The 17,848-nt window shown below is 44.5% G+C and overlaps 1 protein-coding gene across 1 annotated transcript in view; it reads left to right on the forward strand.

Annotated features, from left to right (window-relative positions):
* Nucleotides 1-11,622, forward strand: part of Frem2 (FRAS1 related extracellular matrix 2) — a 126,086-nt gene extending 114,464 nt beyond the window's left edge. Inside the window, exons 17-24 of the mRNA XM_057756986.1 lie at nt 1,710-1,902; nt 4,141-4,245; nt 5,197-5,324; nt 5,409-5,543; nt 6,245-6,371; nt 7,385-7,572; nt 7,782-7,928; nt 11,015-11,622. Coding sequence (XP_057612969.1) covers nt 1,710-1,902; nt 4,141-4,245; nt 5,197-5,324; nt 5,409-5,543; nt 6,245-6,371; nt 7,385-7,572; nt 7,782-7,928; nt 11,015-11,524 — 1,533 coding nt within the window. The 3' untranslated portion in view covers nt 11,525-11,622. The remainder of the gene's footprint in view (nt 1-1,709; nt 1,903-4,140; nt 4,246-5,196; nt 5,325-5,408; nt 5,544-6,244; nt 6,372-7,384; nt 7,573-7,781; nt 7,929-11,014) is intronic.
* Nucleotides 11,623-17,848: the final 6,226 nt, after the last annotated feature.

A 17,848-nucleotide genomic window follows, 5' to 3' on the forward strand; every position in this document is an offset into this window, starting at 1 on the left:
GTTCTCAACTCCATGACAGTGTGACTTATCATAGTGCCATTCTCATGACTGTATGTCTAGTCCCTATGTCAACTCTTTGTGGAACACCAGTACCAACAACCTGATTGGAACGTCCAAGAAGAGTCAGTTGATGATTCCTTCCTGCATGGAGAGGCAATGTGATCACTACCCTGGTCCCTTAGAGCGTTTGGAGATTAAAATGCAGTAATTTCTGTTAGGTAGTCTCAGGGCTGCTCTGCATTGTATGGAGTATACTAAAGCGTGAGAGAGATGATCGTGGTCTAGAATCTAGGTCCAAATTCCATAGGCCACTCAGGAGGTTCAGAGACTTCTGATGGGGGCAGGGGGATGGAGAGATGGAGAGGTGGCCAGGTGGTTAAGAGCACTGGCTGCACCTGCAGGCTTTGGTTCACAACACCCACATGGTGGCTCACAACTGTCTGTAGCTCAGGTTCCAGGGTATTTCACGCTTTCTTCTGACATCTGTGAGCACCAGGCTCGTACCATGTGGTACACATACATACATGCAGGCAAAACACTTATATATATGAAATGAAGATAAGTTTTCAAAAATTTTGGTGAACTTGCCCAATTTCTCTGAGTATTCATTTTTCTACCTCTTTGCTTTTAGTCATCATCCATCTATCCATCCATCCATCCATCCATCCATCCATCCATCCATCCATCCATTTATTCATTCATCCATCTATCCACCCATCCATCCATCCACCCATCCATCCATCCATCCATCCATCCATTCATCCATGTATCCACCCGTCCATCCATCCACCCATCTATCCATCCATCCATCCATCCATCCATCCACCCACCCACCCACCCACCCACCCACCCATCCATCCATCCATCCATCCATCCATCCATCAAACCACCTTGCATAGTACAATTATGAGAATGAAAATATTAAATAGTTTTCATCAGTTACCAACAGGTTGTCTGAAATGTGGAAGATACTTGACAGGTGTTAATTTGTTCTCTGGACATCTCTTATCCCACTATTGAATACCAGAAGAAAGAAAATATAAAATTTAAAGACAACTTAAATTGTTTTTGAAATATCCTAACTGCACCATGTCATTGTTAAATATGTTTGTTTTTACATCTTTATGTTCTTCCTAACTTCCTCTATATGATTAAAAAATAGTTCATAGACACATCTTTGCATAGGAGTTCTAAACACACACCATTCCTCTGATGTGGATCGATAAAATGGAATATATCTATATATCAGCCTGTTATCCCTTAATAAAAGGCAGAAGTGAACTGGAATAAGGGCAACTAGCAAGATTCATTTCTACATGATCAGAAGAGGCAAATACAGGGCGTGGATTAGCAGCCACCCAAACCGTGCGGAGGGTGACTTCCCCGGGTACCAGATTCCTAAAGTTGATTGTGGTGGTGGTTGCTTTATTCACTTAAATGGTAAATTATGTGGTATGAGGCCTGTACCTTGACAAAACTGCTGTTATATGCTGCTGAAAACAGTGTTTATTTTAAGGAAGGCTAGTGTGTATCCCTGCTGTCTGTGATAGTGGTAACAGGTATGTGAAGTCAGGAAAACAGCGCTGGGAAAGGATGTCCTTTATGGTCTTCATTGATGGCACAAAGTCCTCAGCGAAAGGAAAAGAGATGGCTTCTGCCAGATTGGGCTGGTTTGCTTAACGCTGATGGGAATGCTTTCATCGTTTTAGGTCCTGAACCTAGTGCAGTCCTACGTGACCCTTCGAGTTCCTCTGTATGTCTCCTACGTGTTCCATTCCCCTGTCGGGGTGGGAGGCTGGCAGCATTTCGACTTGAAGTCTGAGCTCCGCCTCACGTTTGTGTACGACACTGCCATCTTGTGGAACCATGGGATCGGAAGCCCGCCTGAAGCTGAACTCCAAGGTGGGTTGGTGTGACTCCTAAAACGTCCTTACCTATGGCAAGGATCCAGGAAGATAATTTTGTTTTTCTCTTAGGTAAAAATAATTGGAGCACCTTTTAATACATTTTATTTCTGTATTCACCAATAATGTGACTTTTTAAACCTTTCTCACGCATGGAAAACTCTTGTTTAACGAAATCATATCAATGCTTCAAACTTTGCATTGTGTGTGACTATGACATTTAATTTCTTTATTTCAGGCATATCCCACTCTATTTTAAGTCTATTTTAAGTGACTAATTTTTATATTTTACATAGTGAATCCATTTAGCTTCCTGGCTTTTACCAGATAGAGAGACCGGAGTTCAAAATTGGGTGTAAAATCAAGGAGTACAGTTGCACATTTTGCTTCCAAAATGAGAGGATCATTTTGTAGTCCAATGATAAACCCCGCCATGGATTCTAGTTCTGACACTATAATTAATTAACTGTGACCTGTACCATCTCAAGCACATTGCTTAAACTTGGGGGGCGGGTAATTTCCTATGAAGGGTACACAAAGTTTCTATCGCTTTCTGGTTTGAACTGTGTCACCCTGTGATACCTTAGGCAAATGTCCTACAGCCCAGGCATGGAGAGCTCCTGACTGTAGGCCCTTTAGCACCTGCAGATCTGCCGGTACCCATGTGGAAACTGTCAAATCCAGACTTACCAGGGCATGTGGCTCACACCTGTACTCCCAGCATTCAGAAGATGAAGCAGGAGGGTAGCTGTGGTCTGAGGACAGACTGAACCACTTAGTAAGACTGGGTCTCAAAAAAAAAAAAATATTAGTAAGCAAAAAGGAAGCCAAAGCCACCAGTGTCAAACTAACCCATGAACAGAGTTTGTGGACTTTTTTATCAATAGCACAGCTGAAGTCTAATTCCATCATATGGGACAGATTAAAATCCCCTTAGCACTATGGGGGAATTGCAGTGGCCACCTGGATGATCAATCCAGATTATGTCAAGGGTTTTCACTCTGCATCTCATTTTAGAAGATGCCTTTAAAGTTAGTACCTCCCCAGCTCTCTCTTTTAGGGGGTTGGGAGGATCTTACCAGGCTGGCCTGGAATTCACTGGGTAGCCCAGGCTGGCCTCAAATTCTCTCTCCTACCTGTAACTCTTCAGTGTTGGAGACGTATTTGGAATCTCCAGTTGATTTTTCTCAGCTTGTTCATCTGGCAAGGGTGCTGGTGGAGAATCACCAGAGTTTTCTCTAAACCCATAAATTTTGCAGTTGTTCTGGGAGCGCGAGCCAGTTTCCACTCACTGGTCTCAATCTCTACAGTGTCAACAAGGACATTTGTTTGTCATTTCTCTTGAATTACAGATTGGTTTTTTTTGTAAACTAGAACTGTGAAAAAAAAGTATCATAGTCATCTGTGTATTTTATAGTGACGTGACTTATATTACTTAATTTATTTTGTCCCCATTTATCCTTATAAAAGAAAGAAACTTGTACCACTTATCATTACTGTTATTATCTAGAATTCAACTAATAATATCTGCTCATAGAAAGTTTAAAGAATGTAGTGGTACAGTACTTGTATTTTTTTTTTTTTTTTTTTTTTGTGGTTTTTCGAGACAGGGTTTCTCTGTGGTTTTGGAGCCTGTCCTGGAACTAGCTCTTGTAGACCAGGCTGGTCTCGAACTCACAGAGATCCGCCTGCCTCTGCCTCCCGAGTGCTGGGATTAAAGGCGTGCGCCACCACCGCCCGGCCAGTACTTGTATTTTGATAAATAAATCTTGCCTGCAGACGAGAGGTAATCGTGACACATTTGGTGCCCAGTGTGGAGATTCAACCCATGACCCTGAGATTAAGAAGAGTCCCATGCTCTCTCTCCTCTCATTTTATATTCCCTCTAGTGCTGGGATTAAGGGTGTATGACTCCTTAGTACTGAGATTAAAGGTTTAGGCCACCACCACCACCTGGATTTGTTTCTGCATTGATCTTGTGTAACCCAGGGTAGCCTTGAACTCACAGAGATCCATCTAACTCTGTCTCCCAAATCCTGGGATTAAAGGTGTATGTCACAATTACCTGACCTCTAGTGGCTTTAGCTTTGCCTCTGGTCTTCAGGCAAGAGTTATTTATCGAAACATAAATAATATACTACTACAAAAGACTACATTAGACCACATGTGTCAGAAAGGAATCTGTCCATCGGGGTCTCCGACCATCTATATTTTCACCCTCGTGTGTGTTCTGTAGGCTCTCTCTACCCGACCAGCATGCGCATCGCTGAGGACGGACGCCTGGCTGTGAACTTCAAGACGGAGGCTCAGTTCCATGGCTTGTTTGTGCTGTCCCATCCTGGTAAGTCCTGTTGTCAGGGAGCTGCCTCCTCCCACACAAGCACATGTACAGCTTCCTGTCCACACAGGTCTCAGTATGCTTCCTGGCTGTGGCTTTGAATATTGGTAAAGTATGTCAGTATGTCAATAAGCTCATATCTGTTCGTTTTACAAAGGCTCCGTGATTAGAAATGGGTTTTTTTTTCCCCCTTTGGCTTCCCACGTTGCCCAACTGGTTTCCTGTGTTACTGCAGTGCCGCTTCTGTCGGGTTGGAAGTGGAAGCCGTCCACTGGCTAGCTTCACGGTCATGAGCTGCCCAGGCATGAGCTCTAACTAAGGAAGGAGAGAACAGCTGAATGATCCAGAAGAAAAGAGGGCCCGTTGTAATTTGTTAAGCATATTAAGCTGTAGGAAATGGGGACCCAAAAGGGATCATATGGCCTCATTGCCATGATGAGTTCTGGAGAGCAAGGATATCCAGGACTTTGGGATGTCTTCTAAGTGCCTACCTCTCTAATGGACTGGCTCTGTGATTAGCCCCGGTTGCAGGCAATCTAATTAGAATTACAGTTCATTCATAAGATGACTTGGCTAATGGAAAGTTCTGCACCTGGCTCTGGTGTACTACCCCAGCATTCGCTCAGCCCGGGTTGCTGCATGGACTCCCTTGGAGAAGCCCTGAGCCCCTACCTTTTGGCCAAATTATATAGATCAGAAATATAGCAAATGAGGAGTTCAAAGTCGCACAGCCTATCTGGGATCTTTGGAGTGTCCCCATAGTCACTCTCTGCCCAGGGCTTTTATTGTTGTTTTGTTTTGTTTTTTCTATTTTACAATGCACATAAACATACCAACCTTAAAGACTTGTAAGAACAAATTAAATTCAAGGCGATATGGTACTTCAAAAACTATGCGATTGTGGACTCTTTCAATTTAACCTCCAAACCTCTGTGACTTCTGGTATTTTTTCAGCTTCCTTTACCAGCTCGGTGATCGTGTCTGCTGACCATCCAGGCCTCACCTTTTCCCTCCGCCTCATCAGGAGTGAGCCGACCTATAACCAGCCAGTCCAGCAATGGAGTTTTGTGTCAGACTTTGCGGTAAGTGTCTCCAAGACCTTTCTCTGCTGCCTTCCGATGACACTACACATTTCAAACAGAAAATGCCTTCTCTCCTCTTCAAAGGTTCGTGACTACTCAGGCACATACACGGTAAAATTGGTGCCCTGCACCACCCCACCCAACCTGGAGTACCGGCTGCCTGTCACCTGCAACCCACGAGAACCTGTCATCTTTGACCTTGACATCCGATTCCAACAGGTACCTGTTACAGAACTATCCACTTTGTTCAAAGTTGTGATTTTCTTTAATCAATACATGTGTTTTCACAAGTAGTGGGTGACTTAATTCTCAAATACTGAGAGAGAAGGAAGTTGGACAGGAAGGAATCAAGAGTGAAAAGGAACTCATTTTGTCTGTTTTTATTTCTAACATTAAAACCATAGTCTCAGTTCGTGGAAGAACTATTTAGATGTTATTTGATCTTATGTCTCTCCTGCAATGTGCCGTCTTTGAGCTGTGACAATTTCCCATAGAATTCTACACTTCATTGTGTTCTCAGTCTTCAAGGACAATGGGAATCCACCTCTTAATATATAACTGACCTTACGTACTGGTAAAAGTCGAATACCAGTCTTGGTCCAAGAACTTATACTGTTAGCCTCTTGCTGACCATGATACTTACAAACACTTTACATATATGCCCTGATCAACCTGCAGATACAAGAGCAAGTGACACCTCTTACCCTCACTCTAAAAGAAGAAATGGTTTCATGTCACCAGTTTGGTTTCTCAATAGCAAAATCAGAATGATAGCTCCTTAAGCTACTTTGGATGGATAACTACATTTTGAGGACGGGTTCTGCTTGGCAGTGTGTGATGATCGTGTGCCTATGAGCAGGGTGGTGCCTGCCTGGACACATCAGGGCCACCAGTAATAAAAGGTTTCCCCTTTGGCGTAGGTCAGCGACCCAGTGGCAGCCGAGTTTAGCCTGAACACGCACATGTATTTGCTGTCTAAGAAGAGCCTCTGGTTGTCCGATGGATCCATGGGATTTGGGCAAGAGAGTGACGTTGCTTTTGCAGAAGGTAACACTTACCAGATGAGATGATGATTCTGTCCTGCGTGTGTGTGATGTTCTGTGTCCTATGTGTGTGTGATGTTCTGTGTCCTATGTGTCTGTGATGTTCTGTGTCCTGTGTGTCTGTGATGTTCTGTGTCCTGTGTGTCTGTGAAGGTCTGTGTCCTGCATGTCTGTGACATTTTGTGTCCTGTGTGTCTGTGATTTACTGCCTCTCCTGTGTCTGTGATACTTTGATTTATTAACATTTCCTGGGAGAAGCCTATAGCCTCTTTGACATGATAGATGAGTCTTATTCATTTTGACTTATGCAAAGAATAACTAAAATTTGGTATATGATGCTGAATGGTTTTTACATTCCAGGAAATAAAATGTCCATGTCCATCTCCATTTCCTAAGTCACTTTTGGGTTATTCTGTTGTTGTTATTGTTGTTCACTGGTTTTTCAAAATTCTTTTTGAATTTTCTTAAGTTGAAGTCTCTGGGCTGTGTGAGTAATACCTCATGGGTGAAGTCTGTGCCTCTCTTGTTCAAGGCTGTATACTCAACTCCTAGCAAAATACATATGAACTCATGGATGGGATGTGGGGAACAATGTCAGGGGCTTTGTTAAACCCACCTTCAAAAGCTAATGAACTGAATTGGTTTTTTTGTTCATGTGTTCTTTCTTAGTGTTAGTTTGTGTTGTATTAGTCAACATTTCACAACTAATTACCTCATGTAAACTGGACTTCAACCACAAAGGGGTGCTATACTACCATGTCATAGATCAGACCTTTAGATCACTGCCACACGCGGTTGAGAATCAGGGCCTCCATAGGCCTTGCTTCTCTGTGCTCAGTCTACAGGGCGCTCTAATCTGAGTCACACGGTGTAGGCCAGATTCAGAGGCTCACACTGAGAGAGCATCCATGTTCAGTGACAGGTTAGGGGGCAAAGGAAAGAATCTTTGTCTCCGTTGTCATTCGTGGTTTGCAGTGTCACCTCATTGAAAGAACTGCATTTCCATCTCTGCTCCAGGGGACATGATTTATGGCCGTGTCATGGTGGATCCTGTCCAGAACCTGGGTGACTCCTTTTACTGCAGCATTGAGAAGGTGTTCCTGTGCACAGGGGATGACGGCTACGTGCCAAAGTACAGCCCCGAGAATTCAGAATACGGCTGCCTGGCTGACTCTCCTTCGCTCTTGCACAGATTTAAAATTGTGGTAAGTGCTTTGACCCGGCGAACTGTATCAAGTGTCAAAGATGAGGCTTCTCAGCTTAGCTTATATGTTGAAGCAATATCATCATTTTATTTAAATTACATAGTGACATTTCGTGGTGATTTGTTCTTGCCCAACATTGCTGGAGAACGTTCCATTCTTGCAAGCTTGGCACTGGCTACAGAAATAATCATCTTCCTTCTTGCTTCCAGGATAAGGCTCAGCCCGAGACTCAGGCTACCAGTTTTGGAGACGTCTTGTTTAATGCCAAACTGGCAGTGGATGACCCTGAAGCCATCCTCCTAGTAAATCAGCCTGGATCAGATGGCTTTAGAGTGGACTCGACACCACTCTTTCAGGTAGGTGTGTTTGGACCTACTTATGGTAGCTATGTAACCGGTAAGTACACTCTGTCTCAGGCATCACATAGAGAAATGAACATAAGAGCAGCTATGCATATAGTGAATGGGAAGACTGGGAATGCTCAAGTTCTGCCTATTATTGTCTTATTAGTGCCTACGGTTAAGAACACTGGCCACTCTTACAGAGGACCTGGGTTCAGTTCCCAGCACTCATACATCAGTTCACAACTATGGATATATGTGTGTTTGTGTGTGTATATATATATATCCAGTTCCAGAGAATCCAAATCCTTCTTCCATCCTCCTCATGCATGTGGTACATAAACATACATGCAGGCAAATACCCAACCACATAAAATAAAAACAAATAAACCTTTTTTTCAAGTCGGGTGGTGGTGGTGCATGCCTTTAATCCCAGCACTCGGGAGGCAGAGGTAGACAGATCTCTGGGAGTTCGAGGCCAGCCTGGTACAAGAGCTAGTTCCGGGACAGGCACCAAAGCTACAGAGAAACCCTGTCTCAAAAAACCAAAAAAAAAAAAAAAAAAAAAAACAAAAAAAAAACAACCTTTTTTTTCAAAAGAATGTGTAATGAAGATTCTTATTCAACTTGTCATACATGTCTGACAGTTGCGCAGTTTATTTTTCTTAGTCCTGTGTTTTTATGATCCATCTTAGTGGAGTAAGGGCTTATATAAATTGATAGGCTCAGAAAAGCCATCATGAACAGGAAATAAAGTCTTCACTCTTGGAGAGTCCATAGACCAAGACTGAACATCCTGACCCAAAGACAGAAGGAATAGAGAGATACAGGTTGTTACGACGATGCCAGACACACATGGGTGCTGCACCTAGAATAAATGGAGCTGTGTCGTGGGCAAGGGTGTTCTTCAGGAGAGTTCCAGAGGAGTTACACAAAGAGGACTTTATACACACAGGGGAGAGGTGTTATTCTTTCTCAGCCTCAGGAAAAACATGCACATACATGCATGGGCACGCACATGATGGGGGTGGGGGTGTGTACGTGTGGGGGTTGGGGTGTGTACGTGTGGGGGTGTGGTGGTGTGGGGTGTGTACATGTGGGGGGTATGGTGTGTGTACATGTGGGGGTTGGGGTGTGTACGTGTGGGGGTGTGGGGTGTGTACGTGTGGGGGTGTGGGGTGTGTACATGTGGGGGTGTGGGGGTGGGGTGTGTACATGTGGGAGTGTTGGGGTGTGGATGCTAGAGGGAGGAAGGGAGAGTGCATATGCCCACAATACAGGGTATGTGCACGTGCATACACACGAATGTGGAGGTCAGAGAACACTCTGGCCTCTCAGCAACTGTCCACCTTATTGTGAATCAAGTTTCTCACTGTCCCAGAGCTCACCAAGAAGGCCAGACTGGCTGTCAAGCAAGCCCCAAGGGTCCAATACTTTCCCTCTTCCTATTATGGGAACTACAGGTGTGGGCCACCGTGCCCAGGTGTGGGTCACGATGCCCAGATGTGTGTGCTCAGTCGGTAGAGCATGAGACTCTTAATCTCAGGGTCATGGGTTCGGGCCCCCACGTTGGGCGCCATTCTGTTGTAGGAGCTGCGGGCTGCGTTCCTACCACCCAGCTCCCGGCCGTCTGGCTAGCTTATGCCCCTAAATAACAACACACAAACTGTATTCTTTTAAACACTGCCTGGCCCATTATATCTAGCCTCTTCTAGGCTAATTCTCACATATTAATTTAGCCCATTTCTAATAACCTACGTAGCACCACTAGGTGCGCTTACCGGGAAAGATTCAGCATGTCTGACCTGACGACTGGCTGCATCATGTCTGGCCCTGAGAGGAGCTGCCCTGCATCTGAGCTCACTTCCTTTTCCTCCCAGCATTCTGTTCTGTTTATTCCACACACCTATGTTCTAACCTATGAGGCCAAGCAGTTTTTTTTATTAATTAACCAATGACCTTCCTCCATCATGTGTGGCCAATCAATGCCCAGGTATGAGCCACCATGCCCAGGTGTGGGCCACTGTGCCCAAGTGTGAGCCACCATGCCCAGATATGGCCCATCAATGCCCAGGAGTGGGCCACTGTGTCCAGGTGTGAGCCACTGTGCCCAGGTGTGGGCCAGTGTGCCCAGATGTGGGCCACCATGCCCAGGTGACTTCTCAGGTATGAGCCACCATGCCCAGGTGTGAGTCATCATGCCCAGGAGTGGGCCACTATGCCCAGCTTTTTTACTTAGGTCTGGAGTTCACTTTACCAACCGAGCCATCTTTAAGGAAGGACTGTTTCTTCATCTGAATCTTCTCAAACTAGTATTCCACCATTTTCATTCTGAAGTCTCAAAGCAGCTCACTTCCCTAAATCTTGAATGCCCCAAAGAATTATTCTAAAAACCTTCCTTTTCCAGGTACTTTAAAAAATAAAAATAAAAACTGATTTGCCAGCAGGGCATGGTGGCTCACACCTTTTATCCCAACACACAGGGGGCAGCAGCTGGCGCATCTCCATGAGTTCAAGGCCAGCCTGGTCTACAGAGTGAACACTTCTAGGCTCCCCAGGGCTAAACAGTGAGGTTCCGTCCCACAAAAGAAACTAAGAAAAACCTGATTTCCCAACCCCCATAGTTTTGCAGGCAAAGAAGTCACATCAGATGGGCTGAGGCTTGCGCTGTGTTTCTGACTGTAGCACTAAAGAGGCGGACAAAACACCAAACTGTGTGTCCTCATTCGCCTGTTTTTTAATTAACACGATAGACTAAGAGATCATAGTGTTTACTGTGACTGTAAATACAGTCCATGGTCACCTAAGAGGGGTACAGGATGCTCGGGGGCCATAAGGCAACGATATAGCACTTGTTTAGCATATATAACGGCCTGAGATTGAGCCCCCAAACAGCAAAATAGAAAGGTGTGAGAGTCACACAGAGCATATTATAGAGTTGGGGTGCTTTATCCAAAGGCTGTCACCGAAGAGTATGGTGTAAGTTAATTCCCAGACAAAATGTCATTTCTCATGACTTCTGTCTTAATATCTCTTGCAGACATCCTGAGTTGGGACTACACAGAACTGAGTTTCCTAACACATAGGGTTGTGTTTTCTAGGTTGCTTTGGGTCGAGAATGGTACATACACACAATATACACCGTCAAGTCCAAGGACAGCAGCCATCGAGGAATTGGCAAGAGGAGCTTGGAGTACCAGTACCACTCTGTGCTGCATCAGGGACAGCCCCAGGCACCTACCAAGAGCTGGAAGAAGAGGGCCATCAGGAGCACACCCTTGCTGGCTCGGGAAATAGGGGCTGAGAACAATCGGGGAACAAACCTCCAGCACATCTCCCTGGACCGCCGTGACAAGAGGCAGGTCCCCCGTGGAAGAACTGCTCCTGATGGTGTCCTGCCCTGGGAGCTCAACAGTCCCGGTTCTGAGGTCAGCCTTATCACTGTCTTGGGAGGCACTGCAGTAGGATTGCTTGCTGTCTGCCTGGCTGTGTTTGCAGCCGTCATGTGCAAGAACAAGAGCAGCAAGGGCAAGGATGCACCACGGGGCTCTGGAAGCAGTGAGCCCATGGTGCCCCCACGGAACCACTACAGCGACAGCTCAGAGGTGTGATAGTGTTCTCTTCCTGCACCTCAGAAAAGACTGTGAGAGCCCCAACTGTCTGGGTCCAGCGGCAGAGAATTGGGGACTCCTGCGACAAAGGTGCTCAGAGACCCTGACTGTATTAAAAGGTTTTGATTTAAACTCCACTGCATCATACATGCATCAAAGGACAAATTAAGGCCACATCTTTCCTGCCCCCTGCCCCCAGAGGAGGCGTCCAGGATGCTTAGAGCCCTGGACAGCTGTCAGGGGAGGTGCTTCTTGTTGTCGGCAACAGAGGAAATGAACCTTGTCAGAGATGCTCAACGGTGCTAAAGGACTCTGCGAAGTCTGAGAGAAGCTGGCTATTACTCTATTGTCACATTGGTGTGAGCTCTGAAAGCGCATTTGTCACATTGTTCATTGTATAACTGAAAGGTTTCCCTTGGTAGTTCAGACGGGTGATGAACACACTGTTTGACAAGTTTTCCAGTCTGTGAAGACAGCATGAAGTCGTGACCAGGGCTAGCTCAACCCACAATTCACCTCTTACTGCTGGGAAAGCATTGGAATGAGTAGAGAGAAGGAAAACAGCTCACTTGGCTCTGAACTGCTTCTCATTCTCCTCCGACCTCATTTGTCTTTATTTGCTTATTTAACGTTAAGTTAAACCAAAGAGTATGTTCATTCTGGAAACGAGTTTTAAGAGACTGGTATGTTTGGTATATAGCAGTGCCCACGCTCTTGCTAATCAGCCTCACTGGTGCCCAGCCGTAGAATGGGGAGCTAGAGAGCTGTAGACTTGATGGCAAAGAGATGCCATAGAGTTAGATTCACCACAGGACAAGGTTCTTAAGAACTGAGCCTAGATGTTTGCAGTACTGAACCCATAAATCACAGGAAACATCTTTACCAACGGTGAAGGGAGAAGTCGTACTGATTTCCACACTGTGTACAATCAGAATGCCTCTTAGGCTTGCTGTTGAGAGCAGGGATGGCAGGTGATGCTAGCCCTCAGAGTCACGCCCACACGGCAACATCCAGCACATGGATCAGCCATAGGAAGTTGTATTAGGTTTATATCCGTCTAAATAATTGGAATCTCTATGCACGTCACTCGGGAAATTGTCTGGGAGGAGGCCAGTACTGTCAATCATACAAGAGGAGAACACACCTGTCTGGCCTCTTCAGTTCAGGGAGCCGGTGCTATGAGATGCCCCTCCGTGATTTTATCTGGGGTTTGTCACTGTGCAAAGGTTCCTTGACATTGCCTATCTCTTCAAAAATGGGTCTCTACCTGACGTAGGATTTTCTTCTTAGAAGAGGGGCATTTCAGCTGAGTAATGGCCACTCCCCTAAAACCTGGTGAATATATGTAATACAGAGATGAAGTGCCTTCCCCTTATAACCCTAGCCTCCAGTGCTGCACGGAGTGATTCACCCTTCAGCCGCACCCTGGCCAAGCTGGGCACCCTGGTAGCATGGAGATATGTGGAAGGCAAACTTTATTTCTGTCACTCCTGTATGTCTGTGGGGGTCTATGAGTAGCCATCAATTCAGAAAGGGGGGCTACATTACCCCTTCAGTCTCTTCCAAGGGATGAGGTAGGCCCTAGCGTACTTCTCCTGGGGAGCTTTACAAGTTCAGAGGGTCCCCCCACCCCCAAGAGGACTCACAGGCACACAAAGAACTGGCCGAGCCGGGGGTCAGATCACGTGGTTTGTTACCAACCTGACTTTGTTTTACTTCTAGCAGGTGCTCAGCTCGATGCTTGGCTACCTCGTAATTTGGGAATTCACGTGATGCCAACAGCGTAGGAATTTTGACTACTTAGCTTTGGGCCCTGCTTCTGAAGACTGCTCGAGCAACTGTTTCAGTTGGCTGTCTGTCACTAGCAGTTGAGACCTTCTGAGCCTGATTACCCTGTGATCTTCAGGTCAGGAAGTGCATAGAGTAATTTATACCACATCATTGTAACGTGTATTTTTACCAGGCAGCTCCTATGCCAAATTTCAGTCAGCTGTACACTGTTGTACTGAAGCTATTGTCTATAAGTTAAATGGTATATTAAATACAATTCCCAATAGGATAGATAAGTATTCTTTCTCTCCCCATCCCTTCCCTGTCTTCTTTTATTTGTATTTTTTCATAATTATAAAAGTATCTATTTACTAAACATGGTGCTTAAAATGCAGTAATTGTTTTAAAAGGCTTTTCAATAGGAAAAAAATTTTCTAAATAAAGTCCTCGTTTCCAATGTTTTTTTAAAACATTCTGATATTTTGAGAACAAATACATGAAATAAATTTCCATAGAGAATAGGAGGTCAACAATTACAGTTCTTGATTTCCTCCAAACCTCCTTAGACAGACCAACATCTGGTTGGTATTACATACTAAAAACAAAAATAAATGTTACCATGAGTGGTTCGTCTAAGCATACAGACAAGAAAACATTAAAATATGTGAGTAATAGGATTGGAGAGATGTCTCAACGGGGAGATACACACAATATAATATATACAGTCTGTACTGGGGATTGTACTATGACTTATGGGCCAGGTGGCATCCCATCTCTGACCTACAGCTCTCAACCCTTTCTGAACCTTTTGCTTTGAGACAGCCTAAAAAGTTGCCCTGACTGGCTGGGAATTCGCTCTTTAGTTCAGGCTGGCCTGAACTTACAGTCTTCCTGCCTCAGTCACTCGTGTACGGAGGGCCAGAGGCCTGCGGCAACACTGGCCTCTCTTCTAAGATTGTTCATCCATTCTGAACAATGGCTGGACACCAAGCTCCTCACCTTGTCTTTGGGCAGCAGGTAATCAAATACGGCTCTATCTTTGGAGGAATGGATCAAGATTAGCGGAATCTCCTTCACACGAGAACACAGAGGTGCGTATGTCTGTGACCCCCAATGAAAACCTCTTAGAATATCAGCATTAGGTTCCACTTTTTAACCTTAAAGATAATAACCCTGTGAAGCAAGACTAGTAGTAGACAGCCTGACATTTGGAAACACTCCATGTCTACTCAAAATCAGGGGGAACACCTATGTTCAACAAAACAGTTCCTTCAAGCCACCTTACTGTGAGTTCTCCCTCAGGGTAACAATAACAAAGTCAATATATAAACGTGTGTATAGACAGGTGTGGTGACTCACACCTTTAATCTCAGTACCCAGGAGGCAGAGGCAGGTGGATCTTAATGAGTTTGAGGCCAGCCTGAACTTAATGAGTTCCAGGATAGCCAGGGTTATGTAGAGAGACCATATCAAAAATAAAAATTTTAAAAAATAATAATGTAAAAACGGCTTCATGCAGTGGTGCATGACTTCAATGCCACCCCTGGGGAGGGAGAGGCAGGGTGATCGCCATAGTGACAAGCTAGAGTAACACAGAGAGATCCAGTCTCAAAAACCAAAGCAAATCGTGTATGAAAAGATTACAGAGAGCCCTTTTTCACACACAGGTGCTGGGGGTCAAACTGTTTCCAGGAGGAGAAACAAAGTGGCGATCTCAGAATTGAAGGCAGAATCATGGAGTTTAAGAGTTGAGCGTTCGTTTGGAAAATCTGTTTGATGGTGACGTGGAAACGTCCAGTTCTTTGATTAAAAAGAAAAGAAAGGGAATATTTATAATCATGCAAATTCTTTACAAATTGGAAATGACCTTGAAAGCAAACCAGGTGACCACCTTCTTGCATTGTTTCCTCTTTCAAACCGTGAAAGCATCCACGAGACAAAGAATACATAAGTTTTCACTGGCTTACTACAAATGAATGGGTCCCGAATGCCTAGGGGTGCTCAGCTGTGTGTGATTAGAAAGAAACATCTAACTACTGCTATTAGAATGCTATTACAATGCTTGCAGACACATGCACACACACACACACACACACACACACACACAAATCTCAGTTCCGGGCAGAGAGAATTGCTAAATGCATTGTTCTCATCGAAATAACATGGGTGATTTTCATTTGTAAAAACCTATTGTGAGGGTTTAAGATAGTCATTCAAAGGCTAATATATTTCCTGAAAATGTTTTCCTAGAACTGAATGACAGATATTTCAGGACAGATGCATCAGCTCACAGTCACACCTCTGTGAGAGAGGGGAGGGTTTGCAGGGTTGAGTGGCTGCTTCCACTTTGATCAAAAATTAAAAGGAGAACCTGTTTTCCTTCCTTTTCCACCAGAAAGACCACAGAGAAATCAAAGGGGGGAGGAGACCTGATGTCCTAACCCAAGCAGATAAAATAAAACAGGCTAAAATGATTCCTTTGCTTGCTGAAGAGCTGTGTTTTCTCAGTTTCTCCTGTCATAGGAGTGCGTTTGATTTCTTTTCTTTTGCATGTTTTCTCAGTGTTACGCTTTGCACCAACAAGAAACTATCCCTGTCTTGGCGTACCCTCCCCTGCCACCGCCTCCCCTTTCCTTTCCCGTCCTCTTTCTTTAACAAAATGGCCTAGATTTTTCTGTGGGGTCTCTTTCCCATGCCTCTTAGCAGCACCCTCCATTTCCTTGTGAAACCTTTAGCATTTCAGTGGGTAGTGAGTGTTCTAACCGGTCCTAATGCCACACTGCAGGCCTGCTGCCACCTTCCTGTGTAAGATATTCCAGGTTGAGAGTGGGAGAAAAGCCTTTCTGCCAAAGGAAAGGACCATACTGAATGATAGGACAGCCACGTACATCTCAATGTTATCATCTCAAGATAAATTTCATTAAGAATAAAAGTCAAAAACCACACATATAAAATCCATTAGACTAACTGAATACTTTGTCACAAGATCAGCAGTCATGAATGTCAAGAGCATTGAGGCTTTTAGAATTATAATTGTTAAACACCCAGTGTTCTTCTGCTATTGGCCAGACAGTGCCTTCTCTGACTACGTGAGTGCTTCAGCAACCCAGGCCAAGTTCCACATGCAATTATTTTTTCCAGGGCTTGGACACTCCTCCACACTGTCAGTATTGTGCTCTAAAGAGAGAGGAGGGGCGAGAGAGAGAGAGAGAGAGAGAGAGAGAGAGAGAGAGAGAGAGAGAGAGATCATAGATTTTTAACTAACTAAAAAAAGGGAGCATATAATAAAAATGACATTGTAGAAAGTTTGTCTTGGATTAGAATAAAACATCAATTCTGTACGGTAGCTCACATTACCACCCACAATGCTCAGTGGTCTTCTCCTGTGATGGGACTTTAAACTTCCAGCAAGGTTTCTTTGGTTTGTCTTTTTGTTTTTTAATATTTTTTTTTTGGTTTTGGCCCTTTTATGTATAAAACAAAGCTTTATCCTGGACAAGGACTGTGTTTTATAATTGTATTAAGGACGTCCTCCCCTCTAAGGTGACTTCCACTACATTAGCAAGCACTTATTTATCTACCACTGAGAGGCACATCTGGGTCATGGAATTATTTGCAGCCTTCCCCGTTTCCGGTGGGAATGCTTCAGACGCTGACAGGGTCTCATTGTTTGGTGTCTTTGCTAAAGGTCTGCATATTTGCTGGATATTAAAGTTTATTCCTGAAAATCCAATTATGCAGATAGTTTGGAGCCATGCACTCTTAAATCCATGTCTTAAATAACTCCTCCTGTTATTTGTATAGCCACACCTGTTCTGCTTCAGATTATATCATGTGCTTAATATAAATAAAAGTCCGTTATCACTTGTGTTCAGATGACCAGTTTATCGCAGTGTGTTCTGTCACTTTTGTTTGTGCTAAAGTGAGAAACTCCTGCAGGCTGCTAAGAATAGCGTTCTGGTTCTGGATTGGGGCTCGCATATGCCTGTTGGTGGGTGTGTGACTTCCACTGTCTTTCTGAAACAGGTAGCAAACATATTCTGTCTCTTAGCAAGATAAACTCACAGGTCCAGGGGCTTGCCCACCAGCTGTAACATGATGCAGCCAAAGGCCTCCTTGGTTGTTTAAATGAAACAAGTTTGAATTCACCAGGCCTTTGTTGCAGGGTGGTTGGACCCTGCTGTGATTAGGAAAACTGACCTAGCTTTACTGATGAGGGCAAATCCACTTTTCTGGTCTTTACTACCAGTGTAGGCTGGGCACCCTTACCCAGACTTCTCGTACGCCAGTGATATTTCTGTTAGCGTAGATAAAACTTCTGGCCAAGAGAATAGAGTCTCTGGCCTGGACATAGCATTCCAGTTGGAAAAGGTCAATCACTTTGCTAAGGGATCATCCCTAGGAAGGTCAGCTCACCCTAAGCATTGCTAAAGAGATGGTTGGAATAATTAATCTTTTAACACGACACTACTCTCCTTCCCAGAACCCCCACCTCTTGTGACAAAGCTTATGGGGCTACAGCCAAGTAAGAATCCTAAGTCTGCCCATTTTAAG

The sequence above is a fragment of the Chionomys nivalis genome, chromosome 24, assembly GCF_950005125.1.
Source record: "Chionomys nivalis chromosome 24, mChiNiv1.1, whole genome shotgun sequence".
Classification (NCBI taxonomy): Eukaryota; Metazoa; Chordata; class Mammalia; order Rodentia; family Cricetidae; genus Chionomys; species Chionomys nivalis.